The 18473-nt window shown below is 39.5% G+C and overlaps 1 protein-coding gene across 1 annotated transcript; it reads left to right on the top strand.

The window, feature by feature from the left end:
• Positions 1-3178: 3178 nt before the first annotated feature.
• LOC134579488 (solute carrier family 22 member 20-like) lies at positions 3179-8697 on the top strand. The gene is made up of 9 exons (XM_063438793.1): positions 3179-3562; positions 3794-3897; positions 4687-4841; positions 5248-5416; positions 6043-6166; positions 6351-6466; positions 6594-6808; positions 7161-7269; positions 8487-8697. Exons 1-9 carry the CDS (start codon positions 3179-3181, stop codon positions 8695-8697), a joined length of 1587 nt encoding a protein of 528 aa, XP_063294863.1.
• The last annotated feature ends 9776 nt before the right edge of the window (positions 8698-18473 follow it).

Genomic DNA, 18473 nt, shown 5'->3' with positions numbered 1-18473 from the left:
AGACATGACATTGAATTTCTTTGCAGACCTATCGAGCGACACCCTGGCGTGGCGGCACTCCTTCAGGCCCCTCACCACGCTCCTACGACAACAAGACATCCAATATCGATGGCAGCCTGCCCACACATTAGCCATTCACCAGGGGACAGACTCCCACCAGATCCGTGACATGAGTGAAGCAGCACTGCTACTGCAGGCCTTGGGCCTACCACGGGACTCTCTTACACCGAAGAACCACCAGAGCACACCATCCCCAAATTTCACCAGGGACCCATCCCGAACAACCCCATTTGCACCACAGGGACTAACACCCGACCCCTATGCAACAGTCACCACATGAACGAATTATGGCGACATCGTACCCAAATCGGGACACAGTGACCGCCACCACATGGCTAAGCAACTCACCTAACATAGGCCCTATTAATGCTTACTCGTATTCTATTTCGTTTTTAATCCTTTTAATGTTTATTCTGTTTTCCTCCTTTTGCCGTTTAACTGCCGGTTAATCGTGGCCACGGCCCTACCGAGACGCATTCTAAATGTCGCTCGACACACAGTGAGCGCTCACCATAACACCCCCCGCTACTTGCCCACCGCCTATTTTGGCACACGGAGGCTAGAATACTCCTACCCTGACTTACCACCCAGCGGATGCATGCCCGTATCTATGTACACGCATCCTATGTTTTACCTAGTCTTCTAATGCCTAGTCTCTCCCTAAGATATGCGTCCATGTACGGTAATACCCCCCAAAAAAAAGCACGGTTACCTAAACATATACTGGGTACTATGTGGAATGAAATGTATGGTAGAAAAATGCATCACTCAGTATGACCCAAACTGTCTACACACTACAGTCCCAGGCAGCTCACTAGCAGCAGCACGTTAATTTCGGTTTATCGATTAACACTTCAATCCAGTGCCACAGAACGGGTTAAAGTGGCATGTAACAAATTTTGTATAAGTATAGAAGTAATCAATTAGCCACAAAGTTACCAAGTACTCCCTGAAATGGCCTGCCGCCCCCAACAATGCCTGCAGCCTCCCCCCCAGGGTAGTTTAAAATGTTAAGGCTGTTTTTCCAGCAGAGGAATAGTGTGAGTCATTCTTTCAGGCTTCTGAGATAGCTAATATTCCTGTAATTTCTCTGACATTGAGATTACCAAGATGACCCACTAACTCACTGTTAGGTGTTCCCTGCCCAGGGCTTATCAGAAGAGCACAGACTCGGCACGGTTACAATGCATTATGTACACACACTGCTAGAGTGGGATTTAACTGTACACCTCTCTATTATCCATAGCTAGGGCAGGGCTACAAACCCCAACATTCCGTGCCTAGTAAAAGGTGCCGAACTTGTGAAATGGAAACATCAACATATTTTTTACACTTGTAAGCTAATTAACAGTGAAGTCTTGTTAGCAATAACCTTTCCTATTACTATATTCCTAATCGAACATAAGCATGATCTAGTTTTTTATAAAACAGTGCAGCCTTATATGTCATGTAAGATCTGATCTATAATTGTTATGCATTACGTGTTATCACTTGTTTTATTTCCTTTTTCTCTACTAATATAATCGTCTACGCTAGTCAAAATTATAAAAATGTGTGAATTCTCATGCCACTACCTAATGTGTGTTAATCTTGCAATACGCTGTTGTGGCGTCGGTTGATATCTTGTACCCACTTGCACAACATAAATTACTCTAGTGACCAGGTGGTTTTCTAGCTCACCGGCTTAACATTATAGTATGGCCGATGACAATCTAACAAAGCCAAGCCCACTAACTCCACTCTGGCCTGCTTAAATCACATAATACTGTTGTAATTTAAATTAAGAAACAAACACGCTTGCATAGTAGCCAGTCTGGTCCACTAATTTAACACTAGTAACCACGACTCTTGCTATTGCAACTAGCATGTAACTATATCCTGACCTACTCAGCATGCATTCTTCTTGTTTTACTTAACATTTACACTCCACTAGTTACTTAGCCTGACTAAATCTTAAGATTAATAATGCTGGAGGACACCATATCATATTATTAATCGTTATAATGTTGTCACTAGACTTAACTAGATTGTAACTAGCTCATCTGAAAATCGTATGACACATGCTGATTTACCATGTCATGTATAAATATAAAAAACAGTGCACTTTTTCCTGATATTGTATGTTACACCATTGCTTTATCTTGTTTTACCCTTAACAATGTTGACCTGAAATTGTTTGTATAATACTGCACTGCAAAAATAAAGAATAAAAAAAAAAAAAGTTAATGCTTGACTACTCTTAGCACTGGTATGAGTTGACTCTCGGTAATTGGCAAGACAAGTTGGCATAGAGTCATACTCTCAAGAAAGTAACAGATCAACTCTGTTTAAACTTCTCTTTTAACCCAGTCTGTGCTAGGATAATGGGGATTGATTAACAAATATATTCGGATTCATGGCAGGAGAAGACTTCTTTTTAAATTACCATGTAGTCGTAAATTCAATTGTGTCGGACACTGGTTTTGTAGGGATTGGTTAAGTATAATTGATTCTGCGAAGGGTGCGCTTGAATGCCAGGTGCCAAAGTACAGTAAATAATACATTCATATCCAATATTCTTGGTAAGGGTGTGAGACGTGAGGTACCATATTAACTTGGTGCCCTGGGAGGAGCTTCGGTATTCCAAGGTGCAAAGCATATATATAGGGACACCAAAACTCTGGAGACTTTATAGGTTTGAAAAACCTCAAGTGGCAACACACAACTGAGAAGAACCATTCTGGTGAATAAAGCAGACTTTGACATTTTCTTCAAGCTCTTTTCTTTCAAGCAGAAGATAAGGTGATGATTCAAGGACATAACCTTATATCACTAGGATCAATTTATCAGTTGATTTTAAAATAACCAATTTTAAACTGTGAGGATATCAGGATCAATGAAATAACATGTTTAAAACATAGACTGTAATATTTCATTAGCGACGAAACCCAAACAATGTACTTTTTTATAGATTTTTATGAATTTATATGTTCGAAGGAATGCATAGTATCTATTCAGAAGAGAGTTCCAGTTGAACTTGCAGGACAATCAAAGTTAACTAATTCAAAATTGCTTGAAGAGGACTTAGAATTAATGCATTCTTGTTTCTTTATTCCAGAGTTTTTTGTCACTTGACACCATGACATTTGCAGACCTTCTTGACCGTATTGGTGGGGTTGGCACTTTCCAGATACTCCACAGTATACTACTGGCATTTCCAGTCTGCATGGTGGCCTGCCATAACTTCTTACAAAACTTCACTGCCGCTTTCCCTGTTCATCATTGCAAACAGAAACCTGGACTCAACATCAGTGGAAACATCTCCTATGAAGACCTGATGAGGGTGACAATTCCACTGAATCAGAAGGGCCTGCCAGAGAGGTGTCGGAGATTCTCAGAGCCCCAGTGGATGATGCTCAACCCCAATGTCACACTGGCCAATATTTCAGATGCTGAAACAGAAAGTTGCCTAGATGGATGGGTCTATGACACATCAGTTGTCAGATCATCTATTATCACAGAGGTGAGACATCAATCTATGAACCCTTGTACATTCTAGTTTTCTTGCATTCTAACCAAACAAATGCTGTTTGACTCATTCAGTGAAGTGCCAGGCTTTAGTGAAGTGTCCATTTATTCATAGGTTATTTATAAATCATTTTGTTTTTGTTCTTATGACCTCTTGGAAAAGTATTTAATTTCTGTATCTTTGCACCATCCCAAAAGTAATCATGTTACCATTTATTTTTCACAGTGGGATCTGGTATGTGATCTGAGTTCCATGAGGCAAATGGCACAATCCGTGTACATGGTGGGGGTGCTGCTTGGTGGTGGAGTATTTGGTGGTATAGCAGATAGGTAAGAAACCTTTTCGCATTTGCTGCTAAATGCAGAGTTGCGCCAATCAGTATCTCCCCATAGATATGCATTAAATAAATGCATCTCTATGGCGAACGTTCAGCGTCTCTGTGCAAAGCGTGGAGACGCTGAACACCAGTGCTGTACATTGTTAAGCACTGGACTAGGAAGCATCTCTAGTGGCTGTCTGAGTGACGGCCACTAGAGCTACTAGGCACCAATGGAAACACTGCCTATTCTCTGCAAAGGTTGTGTTTACATTGAAAAGTGTGCAGGGACAGGTTATAGATACCATAACCACTAAATTTAGCAGTTTTTGTTCTGGTGACTATAGTGTCCCTTTAAAGGTACATTCAGGGCTCTGTAACAACTTAATCTCAAGGAAGCTTTTGTGGGAGCTGGAGGTTGTGTGTGCCATCTTACCTTAGAAGTTGTCTTTAACGCCATTCCCGCCCCAGTACCAGTGAGGAAGTTTTGTCCTTGAGCACCAGTGATAGACTGAGAATGCCAAGGGACACTTTCAGACTTCTCACTGGCCAACTTTACCTTGCAATAGGCAGCTATTTAACATTCAACATTTGTGAAAAATGAAATAAGTTCAAGTGACACACCAAAGTAAAATCTATACTGGCGATTGTAGAAAACCTGGACATTATAAAAAATATAATGATGCAAAAAAAGTCCATAAAATTAAAAACAGCATCTTGCTATCATTAAACATTTTCATTTTTTTTTTATTGTATTACAATGTTTGAAGGAGAAACTAAGAATCTTCTTTCTGCTCTGCAGATTTGGTCGCAGAACTGTCCTCATCTGGTCGTACATGCAGATGTCGATAGCCGGGACTCTTGTTGCTTTTCTACCCAGCTTCCCGTGTTATGTGTTCTTCAGACTCATCAGTGGCATGACGTTCTCCAGCGTACTGCTCAATACACTATGTCTGAGTGAGTACTTTTCACTAAATCACCATTCCAATTAAATGAATCCACCCATACACACAAACATTAATTTTACTATTTAAGAGGGACAGTCCCTATTTTGAGCCCAGATCCATTTGACCCTCTTTGCTAAGAGATCCATACTGTTGGTGTTTCTGAGTGTGTAACAAAGCTCACAATAAAATTGTTTAGAAATCAGTCCTTGTGCTTAAGACACATTGTTTTTGTTTTAAATTAGCTGCAATTATTTTTTTTAGTAAGTCACCTTGATTATTTTCAGAACAACCACCCCTGGAGCACCCCAAAATTAAAGTGCCTCTCTTGAGTGTCCATTTGAAATGTTGGGTGGTATGCACCCCCGACCCTCATGCTTTGTAAGAATATAGTTGACACACTATATATTTTCTTCCAGTGCTGGAATGGATGCCAGTCAAGGGACGCACCCTGGCAGGAACCTTCATAGGTTATGTTTTTACCTCTGGCCAAATGGTTCTATCAGGCTTGGCATACGCTATCCGTGACTGGCGCTGGTTGCAGTTCTCCGTCACAGCACCCTTCTATTTTTTCTTTGTATATTCTTGGTAGGTATATGATATCTGTCCTATTACATGATAAAGGATCTTGTACAATCTTATGTATCAAATTATGTATGTGTATGTAACCTGTATCATTGTGTATTATTCTAAATCTAGCTTATGGTATTCGGCCTTCTTTACCAGCAGCCACTCTCTTAAGAACCATATTTTATATATTTTAGGAAAATTTAACACAGAGTGCAAAGTTAAATAGCTGTGATGAGTTGAATGTCTTCTGTCTATTTCTAGAAGACATGGTCCAATATGCTAACAGAATTCTGTTGCAAAATAAATGAAGTTCCGAAATGGTTAACTAAAATGTGAATTATTGGTAAATCAGAGTAAATGCTAAGTGAATTTCAAGTGATATAGTCAACTAAAGTTTCAATTTGGCTATTTTGGCCTAATAATGTTAAATTAATTTTGAAGTCACCTTGAATTCCCAACAATTTACACTTTAGTTTTTCTGCTTACGAATTAATCCGTAGTACTTTCTCAGTATCAATGCTGGAGCATTGTGGAAAGAATAGTCTCTGAAAACCAATTATCCCTCGTATTTTACTTAATGATATACGAATGCTTACAATGACGATATTAACACATTATTATCTCTCTGCGTTGGCCATTCATAGGTTGCTGCAAGAGTCAGGACGTTGGCTAATTTTAAATGGACGCACTGATCAGGCACTAACTAACATGCGAAAGGTGGCCAGATTAAATGGCAAGGAAGACGAAGGCTTGAAAATGAGTAAGGAGGTAAGAAAACGTGGGACACACTTTCATATTCTATGGTAAAGACATCCCAATCTCCCACCAGCAGTGTCCTATGATCTCATCAGTATTATATATACAAACATGGAAAAGGGGCACAGACTGAGACGTCCCAATGACTATTATAAGTACTAATAGTATTAATAGTACTGTTACTTTCTCTGTGCAGGAGGTGATCGCAGAGATGCAGAATGAAATATCTAATCGCAAATCTTCTCACAGCCTGTTGGACCTTGTAAGAACCCCTGGTATGAGACGTATCACAGGTTGTCTGATGATGGTTTGGTAAGTACAAGAATTAGAATAAAATGAGTGAAAATACCTATTACTTTCTAATGCATATCTAATACCAGAATTGAACATGAAATATTTGAAAAATAAGTGATTTGTTTTTTGTTTGTTTTTTGTGCAGGTTCTCCACCAGTTTTGCATACTATGGTCTAGCTATGGACTTGCAGAAATTTGGGATTAGTATCTACCTCGTACAGTTCTGCTTTGGAGCCATTGATATACCAGCAAAGCTTGTGGCAGCTTTAACTATGACCTTTGTCGGCCGTCGGATGACACAAGGACTGTTCCTTATCCTTGCAGGGACCATGATCATAGCCAACATCTTCGTTCCAGTGGGTGGGTAGCTTGAAATCAATTTGTTAATTTTCTCATTTTATTCCAAGCTTTTTAAAGAAGTGGTTATGAACCAGGCAGTAAAGTATATATCTGGACGTGCTGCTCATTAACCTGAAGAGTTTACACTCTCAAATCTCAGTGCAATAATCTACAATTTAGCATTTCCAAAGTCCAGGATTTAGGTTATACAGATACATTTTGAACGTAGCTATAGGTGGTTAATTGTATGTTGCAGACTTATTTAGTGACCAGTTAAGTGTAAAATAAGACAATTTTAGATTAGTGGATTGAGAATGTGTAAATGGTTGAATGTTTGCTCAGTTAGTATTCTAACTGTTCTGTAACATTGCAGATATGCAAGTTCTTAGGACTGCTTTGGCTGCTCTGGGGAAGGGATGCTGTGCGTCTGCTTTTATGTGCGCCTACCTGTATTCTGGAGAGCTCTTCCCTACGGAAATCAGGTAAGAAAATGTTTTCTGGTTTATGATGATGTTAAGATTTTCCCCCTCCCCCCCCAAAAAAAAATTGGTAATGGATGTGCTTGTCAACATTAAAAGAAAGATATTACGTTCAAGGTAGCTCTTCTAAACATAAAGGGGTCTGATCTGGCTCAAATGAGAGAATTCTAATAGGAAGAGTAGAAAGGTAGATGGTAGATTAAGAACCCTGTGGAGTAAGTGTTGTTAAATCTCCTGAACTTACCGAAAACTGCATTTTGGCGCCAAAACAAAAGGTATGAATTTTGCATGCGTGTACATCTACCCGCGATTCGTGTAGTCTGAGCCGGGAGGATGGAAGGAAAACCAGAGAACACCTTCACAGGAGTCAGGAAATCTTCCCCAAGCCCCCAGGAACTCCCGAACAGGTCCTGGAACCGAAGGCGAAACAAATAGGTACTGAAAAATTAGAAACCATAAACTTAAGGGTAAAGGGAGCTAAGCAGCTCCCTTCCTAAAGGCTGTAAGGACAGGAAAAAGACTGAGGGACTTATCTCTGGATCCTCCTTTTAAAAGAATGTTTAATTCCTGTCTTATCAGCTGTAAAGGGTGGCGCTAACCCATTTTTATATGCTGCCATGATAAGCCAGGAAAAGATATTACACTACAGGATTAACAAAGATCTAAACATATTAGCGTCTCAGCACAAATCTAGACCATGTAATATAAAATGATTAATGCCTGGTTTACTGCACCTAATATCCCATCTTGGTTAATTAATACTAAAGCAATGAAAAAAGAGCTCTCTGGAAACTTTATACAGAAAGCAGATCCTTGCAGATAAAGATTATATATTCTGCACAAAAATAAATGTCGTGAATAATTGAATGTGTAGTTCCAATTTGAAATCTATTGCCAAAATGAAGGCTTATTAAAAAAATAAAAATAAAATAGCCCCAATAAAGGAGCTGAAACAGTTTTCAGGGTTGTACCCGTTAGAAGATGACTATAGCAAGCATATTGTCATCTACATTTTGTAATCATATATAAAGAAGCAAAAATTCACAAACTGTGAATATAATGCTGACTGGAGATAGATGTAATTATTTATAATTAGATGTATTACACTTGGAAGTATTTTTTTGGGCAACAAACACATATAATAATATGTCAATATATAATAAGGTTGATATTTCCCTTACTATATAAATTATTTTCAATATATTTTGTGTACATTACAGACAGACCGGCATGGGATTCTCAGATATGAATGCCAGAGTGGGTTCTGTGGTAGCCCCCGTAATACATCTGATTGGAGAATACATACCAATACTGCCTGCGGTCATCTTCGGTGCTGCCCCCATTGTATCTGGAATAGCTGCTACATGTCTGCTCCCCGAGACTCGTAACAGACCCCTAAGTGACACAATCCAGGAGGTGGAGGACAGGTAAGACTTTGTGGTGGACATATCAATGTAAAACAGGTGCTATCCGGGTGCAAAGTGCTATATGTTGAAGGACATCCATTGTTTTCCATAGTGATTGCTCTTCATTTAGCACTTTGTTCAACCCCCATTTTTGTTTCCCCCTCAATTACTTACTTACTCATTTAAATTTAAAAAGGTGCAAAAACACTTTTTGTGTAGCAGAGGTCATATTCCTTCTCTCTGCCTGCACTATTCACAGAAAGTTGTCTCTTAACCTCCATATCACCAACTGAAGTGATAATATAGAGACATTTACTATGAATGCACCACAAAAAGTGTCTGCATTTCTACTTCCCAAGTCTATTGCTGCTCGAAGTGTCAGCTGAAATGCTGTACAACTCTCATTTCCTCTTGCTGTAATGATAGCTTAGTATCACACACAATAGGAAACTCATCGTAGATAAGCATGTCATTATCTGAGGATGTAAAGGCTGATTCTCATTGTTAGTCAGTCCTGGTTTTAATGAATAATCTGTATGTTATACCAAGGCAGTCATATACTCAGTAAAGTTTTAGTAACTGTGCTGCTCTAGGCATGACGGAACTCGGCACCCCTAATTTAAATTTGCCTCACCCCTTCCTGTCAATGCCACACCTCTTTCTGTTAACACACACTTTGACAGACACACTTTCAGATACACTGACATGCACACACTGATTTGACACAATCACTGACTCACTGACATACACACAATCACTGACATACACACACAATGACGTAGACACACACACTGACAGGCATACACAATCACTCAGACACACACACACATTCACTGACAGACACTCGCACAGACACACACACAACCACTCAGACACACAGGCGCCCTCACAGACCCAATCACTCAGAAACAAACACATTTTCACTGACAGACACACACACACTCTCACTCACTGACAGACAGCCACACAGTGACAGACAGACACACTGACAGACATACACACAATCACTCAGATACCCACTGACAGACACATACACACAATCACTCACATAAACACTGACAGCCAGACACACACAATCACTCATACACGCACTGACCCCCCCCCCCCCACACACACACACACACAAAGCCTACAGGAACCACAGCATAGCCATGCAGTTTAAGTTCACCCACACTTTATATAAATGAAAAAGGTTTACAGTGCAAATACTGCTGTTGCATATACTGTGCATAAATAAAAAATGTTTACAGTGCAAATACTGCTGTTGCATATAATGTGCATAAAATTTGAACATTTTCAACAATTGAACATTTGCAAAAAACACCATTGTACCATAAAATTAAATATACATTAAAAAAGTGCACAATAACTAAATCCAACATACTTAAAGGGACTCTACAGTGCCAGTGAAAACCCCTTCAGTGACTTACGTGAGACCCCTGCCGATGTCCCTCGGCGGTGGATTCGGGTCGCTGCCCCTACTCCCCTTCATCACGTCAGCCGGCGGGGGAGACTGATCCCGCCCGCCGGCTGAGGAGACCTAATGCACATGCGCGGCAATGCCGTGCATGCGCATTAGAGCTCTCCATAGGAAAGCATTAAAAATGCTTTTCAATGCTTTCCTATGGGGAATTGAGCAACGCTGGAGGTCCTCACACAGCCTGAGGACCTCCAGCGATGCTCTAGCACATAAAAACTGTGCTATGAAGCAGGAAGTGCCCTCTAGTGGCTGTCTAGTAGACAACCACTAGAGGAGGAGTTAACCCTGCAAGGTAATTATTGCAGTTTATGAAAACTGCAATAATTACAGTTGCAGGGTTAAGGGTAGTGGGAGTTGGCACACAGACCACTCCAATGGGCAGAAGTGGTCTGGGTGCCCCTTTAAAACACACACACTAACAGACACACACACACTCACATTAACATTTTTCAGTTCTCACAAACATGTGGAAATTATCTAAAACTGCTCCCTCCTGTCCTTCTTACTTCCCCCTCCCCCTCCCCGTGTCTTCTTACTCCCCCCTCCCCCTCCGTGTCCTTCTTACTCCCCCCTCCCCCTCCTCGTGTCCTTCTTACTCCCCCCTCCCCCTCCCCGTGTCCTTCTTACTCCCCCCCTGTTTTTTTTACTTTCCCGTTTTTTTTACTCCTCCCCCTCCCCATGTTTTTTTACTCCCCCCTCCCCACGTTTTTTTACTCCCCCTTCCCCGTGTTTTTTTTACTCACTCCTCCCCATGTTTTTTTACTCCCCTCCTATGTTCTTCTCACCTCTCGCCTCCCCCCCCCCCAAGTTCTTCTCACCTCCCCTTCCCTGTAGCGTGGCCAAGCTCCTCTTCCTCCTGGCCGTCAGTCCTGCCGGGTACCGGAGATTCAGTTTCCTGTTTCCGGCCAGACTGAAAGTAAGTGAGCACTCAGTGTGCACTTCCTGTCAGTCCGGCCGGGAACAGGTAACTGAATCTCCTGTACCACGCAGACTGACAGCCAGGAGGAAGGGGAGCTCGGCCCCGCAACACGGAAGGGGAGGTGACGAGAGAGGAGTGCTGCAGCCGCCTGAGGCTCTTTGCAGAGCGTTCAGGCGGCTGCAGCCTTATAGGAAGCACCGGCTCTGCTTGGGGCTCCGGGCCAGCTCGGGGCCCCAAGCAATTGCTTGGTTTCCCTGCCCGCTAGCGACGGGCCTGCATACACACACTGACAGCCCCTTTTCCCTCTCCCCCCATCTCCCCAAACATTAACATTAACCATTACTTTTTCTATTTTAATTTAAATCCACCCAGCCTCCCCACCTTTTGGTAGTGCTGGGTGGATTTTTTATTTTTTTTTTTTACCTGGGGTCCAGTGGAAGGAAGGGAAGGCAGGCGATTGTGCGGCTAACTAAGAATCCATGCGGGCGGCACATATGATGTTATATCCCAGCTCCCCACATCACTCTGCGGCGCGCAAGGGAGCTGAGCAGAGAGCTCACTAATCAGTGCTCCCTCGCCAGTGCCGCCCACCTGCATGGAATGTTAGTTAGCCGCAGGGCTAACAAGACATTTGCCTGGGCATTTGCGGGCGGCGTACGTCCCTGCATACACTAATAATCAATGATTGCAGATACACATGATTTTCATAATAAGTAGTATAATAAAATAATAGTTTAGTATGAGTTAAAGAGTCCCTGGCACTGTGCAGAGAATACTGTTTAATCTGTACATTGTGTTTTGTACATTTTTTTTTTACTTTTATTTCATTATTTATTTATTTTTACATATTTATTCATTTTTTAAATCTTACGTCTATTTCATGTGAGACGTCTGAGCAGCACACTTACAGTTTTTCCAAGTGCTTGCTTGGCTGGTACACATAATTGTATTCAAATTGTATTAAAGGTGGATAAATGATTAGAAAAATATGAGTTTAATAAATACTTTTTGTCTTTTATTTACTGAAGGAGGAAAAAGAGAAACTGGAAGCAAGACGTGGAACTAAAGCTTGAAATCGTACCTCTCACACAGAAACCCGAAAACTGCTTGAAGGACACCATCTGAAAATCTCAATTAAATCCAAAACCAATTATTTGATGATAGTCAGTATGAACGTTGGATACTGTGTATCCAAAAAGCAATAATAAGATGATCATTTTAGCAGTGATACTTATTGAAATAATTTAAAACATTACTCGATGTCTCTGCTCTGCATTTAAGCCTAAAGCCTGTAGCTTCTAGAACAGTCAATATTCTGATATACACTTTTGAAAGTATGCCAGGCAAGCTGTAATGTAGATTAAAATCTGCTAGAATGTGCCACAAAATGTTATGAGATGCACGCTGTTTTCTACAAAAGTTAAGCCCCTTGTATCCGTTAAAAGAAAATCTAGAATCTAGAAAATCTAGAATTTGTAATAAATATAATATATTGAAAACTGCATTTCGAGGCTTTAAAAACCAGGTAAGCTGGAGTGTATTAGTCTGACAGCCATATATTTTTTATCATTAACCTATTTGTGCTTGGATGATAATATATATTAACCCCTTCATGACAGATGATGTGCTAGGACTATCATATTATTTGTTTAATCCCTTGTCATGAAGGGAATAAGAGACAGTTGTATTTTTTAACTCTGGTTTTCTCTAGAAGTGGCATTTAGTTAGTGGTTTTGTTCATTTTATTGTCCAGTACATGTGTAAATGTTTTACCTGTTAAAATAATTTTGTTTTTAGATTCCTAAGCTGCTGCTGATGTATAACAATACTATTTATAAATGTTTTAAGGGATTTGTGTTAGGTAAAAGGACTCAATGAGTTCTGAGACCTGAAGCATTTCCGTGTTATCATTGGAAATTATCCTATCACAATCATCGATATTCTTTGCACTGAGTGATGGTTTCTGGGTACTTTAAGAAATATTATTCTACCGACAATAGGCACTTGAATGGCTTATAAATATAATAAATATATTTTACATTTGGACATTTTGTTGTAGTTATTTTCATCTAAATTCTAATATCACTGTAAATTTGGGTTTCAATTATTTATAATTTTGAGATTCATGAGACGAAAAACTCTGCAGAACTACAAAACAATTATATATGTATAAGGGGTGGACTTGAGACCATATCTGGAATTTATAGAGAAGTGTTTTCCCAATGTATTCTCTTCTATATTTAGAGATTTTATATTTCGGCACCTGAATGGCCACACCAGTTAGATACATGTAAAGCTACTGCTTTGAAACTTTATTCTATCAGTGGTGGACTGACCATTCAGGCAGTCAGGGGCCCAGCTGAACAGCCATGCTCTGGAGGAGGAGATCTTTGATCTCCCAAACCATAAAGTCATAATTCCTCTCTTCCATGAAAGTGACCCTCCTCCCACCTTCTGTGTGAGACATGGCAGCAATCCTGTTCATGAGGTGCTGTGTATGAGGGGGAATGGGCAGTGCCAGAGGGATGGGAAGTGAAGTCACTTCCTTTGTTCTCCTGTCCTGCGGAATGCTGGCAGAGTGAAGATGAAGAACAGCCAGTCAGAGACACCAGGTATGCTCCTCTCTGCATCCTGTCAGAGGTATTGTGGAAATGATATTAAATGTAAACTGTAAAGTCACTACTTAGGAGATGTGACTCCATCTTGTAACAGAGTGTAAAAAGACAGACACGTTTTTTCTTCTCTTTCTTACTCCATTCACTGCGTGACATAATTAATTGGAATGCGGCTAATCTAAACAGTGATCAGAGATAAGACATCTCTCACACTTAGAACTAAGTGTTAGAGCCCAGCCTACACAAATGTATTTATTTATTTTATATATATATATATATATATATATATATATATATATATATATACACTAACCATTTTATTATGTTTCATTAGATACAAATAGTACCACATTAATAATTTGAATATATTCATAGATAAAACCAATGAATACATTTCATTATTATTAAAAATAATATTAGCTTAATCTGTGTAAAAGACATGTATATATCATGTGTTGTCACATATTAATAGTACAGAAACTTAGCGCATACAATAGGACAGTGCAACTGAGAAAACCAGACAGATTAGAATCAAGAAGAGATATTCCCTACGAGTAATTAATTTTACTTTTCAAATTAAATGGGATTTCTACAAGGCCCCATTGTAAGGGTGAGTTGAACCAAAGTCCAAACACATTAAAAAGATACTTTATGGCATGAAAAGGAGACTGGTAGTCTACCAAAAACGACCATTATCCCTTTGAAGTTTGACAGCTAACCATGATGAGGTGCCCCTAAAGATAAGACAAATTGACTTCATTTGCATCACAAAATTAAATTAATCCCTTAAACAAAGTGGTAGTTGGAATTTATGATGAGAAATTATTGTGATGCTACAACGCCATCTACTGATCAATGTCTATAAGACAATCCCATTGGTCACTTTAAATTAGTGACGTATAGAAATTCAAGATAAGGAATTCTTTAAAAATGATAACACGAAAAAGAAAAAAAAAGAAAGATCCGAGGTTGAAGCCAGAAGGTGGGATGCAAGATTCAGGAGATCATCAAAGCATCATCTGACCAGACAAACACACTCTGGACACACCTAACACTCTGCTCCTTTCCAACTGAATTCTGGGACTTTGAAATATCTCTTTGCTAGCCAAATCAATTATGACTTAGAAATCTTACAAAACTATCCTATATTCCTACTAATTCTCTATTTTTAAACATTCTTGCATTCACCATTCATGGGATTATATCTTCAAGCCTAAAGAATTTTCTACCAAGAAAACTTGTAAATATGCTGGGTTAAACTTAATTAATTTAATACATTTTTAAAGCAGAAATATACCTAGATAATGCTGATCAGATTTCAAACTTTTGGAATCCTATTTAGCTGGGGGAATTATATATAATATTAAAACCTCAGATTGCAGCTGGAGACCATATTACCAAATATAAAATTCACTGGTAAATTGCCAAGTTTATCATATCAAGCTATTATCCAAAGATATTGACTTCACTTTGAAATACCAAGAAAAGGTTAATTATCTGCAGCAATTAATTAGAAATGTCCTTTCGGTTACTGGATGGAAACGGAAATAGTTAAGTTGACTATTTGTGTGAGAAACATTGCATATTTTATTTGCAATGTTTAAGTGTTTAGTCTGTAAGTATTCTAGCCAGCAGTCAGTGAGTTAATTATCTCTGTGTACTGATTCTAGCAATCTGTCAGCATCTTGTTTTTACAACTTTGAGCTGTGCTCTATGTTACATTCTGGATGTAAAGGAAGTTTAAAGAGCTGAAAGATTCCTATAACATTGTTGAATTATGCATCTGTGTAAAAATAACTGTTAATCAAGTTCTACAGGAATTATTTGTAACTTTTGCGTGTAACTCCTTTTGAAATTAATCTAACTTATGTTGCTGGATACTATTGCTAATAAGCTATTTGATATTCAGATGTCATGAAAACTTCTACTAATACTCAGTGTACTGATTCTACTGGTGGATAGTTTCTATGTAGACTAACAATCTCATTATCCTTAAGTGATTAGAAATTATCTATATTGTGGTTAATTGTGCCATAATTGTTGGCATATTTTACACTATTGCTATACATAAATATTCACTGATTATTGTCATGTATATTATATATTATTATTATTATTAATTATTTGTCACAATAAATAATATTTTTATAATTAGTTGTGATTAATATGTGAAATATAAATCCTCTAATAAACGTATTGCTGGGTATATATGAGATAAATTGTGGGTAACTTCACTTTAAATCAATCAAGGGGAAACAGTGCCAAAATATACAATTTTTTTTGTTGCTATTAATAAAAATTATTTAAAAAATGTAAATTTTTATAAAATATTATTTTTAATATTTATTACCCCATAAATACCCTCACAATCCTGACAGACCCCTTCCCTCCCTGCTTCCTCCACAGACCTGCACCCTTACAGACCTCCCTCCATCCCTGCACCATCCACAGCCCCCTGCACAGCCACTCTCCCTCCACCTACCATTGCTCCCTCCACAGATCACCTCCCTCCTTGTACCCTTCACAGCCCTCCTGCACAGATATCCTCCCTCCACAGCCCCCATCCCTCCCTGCACCCTCCACAATTCCTTCCAGCCTTTACAGACCCCCTGCACAGACCCCCATGTTCTTTGCACCCTCACAGATCCTCTCCCTCCCTACACCCTTCACAAATCCCTGCACAAATCCCTTTGGTACCTGCACCCTCCACAGTCCCCTGCACAACGCCCCTCGCTGTCTGCACCTGTGACAGCCTCCCTCCTGCCCTGCACCCTCCACAGCCCCCTTGGACAGACCACCACCCTACCTGCACCCTCACCGACCCATTCCATCTCTACACCCTCCACAACCAACCTGCACAGACCCCTTCTATCCCCGTATCCTCCACAGCTTCAATCCCTGCCTACTCTCTCCACAGACCCCCTGCACAGCTCCCATCACTCCCTGCACCCTCCCCAGCCCCCCTGCATAAACACCATCACTCCCTGCACACTCCACAGTTACCGTCCCTCCCTCCCTGTCAATAAGCCGCTTTTCACTCTTAAGTGTTTCCTTTCACACCAAAAAAAGTAAAATATAGTGTAGCGCTCAGTAACAATAATTATTTAAAGAAAAACTCCACTGTCCAAAGGAGCAAAACATTTTTTTTAAATCATGGTTTAGTAGATATGCCCCCAATTGATATATGCATGGATTTTTCAGGAATATATTCATTGGGGATATATCCTAAAATAGCTTGAAAAGGCTACAGATCTTATGAACTGCAGCCTTAGCAAGTCTTTCCATTTTTCTCCAGAAGAGACTTTCAGTCACTCATTGTAAAGTCTATGAATTGATGCTCACCGGGAGCTAATGGAAGGAGGTTAAGAAGCTCCATGCCTGCTTGATTGAGAGCCACGGGGTGGTCCCTTGTTAATTTATAAAAGTTCTGATTTCTCATAGAAATTAGCATTTTATAAACTGGGGTTAAACTAAAATACTCATCACCCATAAGCTTAGGTGCTTTTGGGGTGTGGAGTGGTCCTTTAAGAGTGCACCAAGATTTATACCCTACAATTTTAAAGTGTTTATATTCAAATAAATAAATTGTACTATGTTAAACAAAGTGCCAATACATATACAACTTTTAACGTGTAACCAAAGTGCAAATAGAAAAATCTCTTCCCACACAAAATGTTTTTTCATTCAGTAAGTGCCAATACAATTGTCAGTTTCACCAATAATTCTGAATTCGCAATTTGTTGGTGAAACTGACAATTGTATTGAAATTTATTCAATGAAAAAATCTTTTGTGTGGGAGAAGATTTTTGTATTTGCACTTTAGTTACATGTTACCCACCTCATCCTCTATCTACCCCAGTACTCACTTCAGCTCCTATGCTGCCCCCGTGCTTACCACAGCCCATATGCCTTCTTGTACCCACTACAGCCTCTATCCCTCGCTGCACCCATTACTGCCCCTACGCCCCCTGTGCCCACTAAAGACACTACGTCACCTGAACCAACTACACCACCTGTTCTCCTGGCACCCTCTACAGTCCCTATCCGACCACACATCCCCAGCCCCTCAGTCCCTTGTCAATCATGTAGCAATAAGTTACTGGTGATCCAAAAATATGAAAAGAAAAGGAAAAACTTAAATTTAAATAAATCAGCAAATCAGTCTGCATACACATGTAAAAAAAATGAGTACAAACATGTATAGCTTAAACCCTTGCTGTAGTGCTCTCAAACAATCTTGAGAGGTCGCTAAGATAATTATTTTTTGATGTAGTACACTTACATGATCACTAGGGGTCTCAGTATCATCAAAATTCAGTATATAGATAAATATTGAAACTTATCATAGAAACTTGAAAAACAAATATTAAAAAAAAAATCCACACAGGAAAGAAACGGTTCCTTAAATATGCTTATGAAGGTAGCCAGGTTTCCATTACCAAAATATACATATAACCCAACACCATGTAAACTAAAATGCTGTAGTAGCTGTTCCCTATTATTCCTAAATAGGCAGCGAGGAAAGTCTAGATATCCCTATGTATTTGCAAGCCATACAGCAATATGTTTCAGGTGAGCCAAAAATAAAAGGTAACGGTTGAATGGAAATAAATAGAACAAAATACAGTCTGCGGACCTTATTTTCATACATTAAAACATCATAATATATAAGATGTTTGAGTAGTTACTGCCAGTCAGCCTATCTTCTCCTGACCGCCTTCAAAATACTTGTATTAAAGAACGATTTAAATAACTCTGAGTGGCCATCGCAGTCATTCTCCATATTT

This window comes from Pelobates fuscus, chromosome 12 (genome assembly GCF_036172605.1).
Source record: "Pelobates fuscus isolate aPelFus1 chromosome 12, aPelFus1.pri, whole genome shotgun sequence".
In the NCBI taxonomy this organism is placed as follows: domain Eukaryota; kingdom Metazoa; phylum Chordata; class Amphibia; order Anura; family Pelobatidae; genus Pelobates; species Pelobates fuscus.
This window is presented reverse-complemented; position numbering and strand designations above follow the sequence as displayed.

Bases quoted from the DNA above. Each gene is read 5' to 3' on its own strand.
- LOC134579488 (XM_063438793.1), top strand. From the start codon at position 3,179: ATGACATTTGCAGACCTTCTTGACCGTATTGGTGGGGTTGGCACTTTC. The intron at 3,563-3,793 runs GTGAGACATCAA...TATTTTTCACAG, and splicing joins GATCATCTATTATCACAGAG to TGGGATCTGGTATGTGATCT. The intron at 6,467-6,593 runs GTAAGTACAAGA...TTTTTTGTGCAG, and splicing joins GGTTGTCTGATGATGGTTTG to GTTCTCCACCAGTTTTGCAT.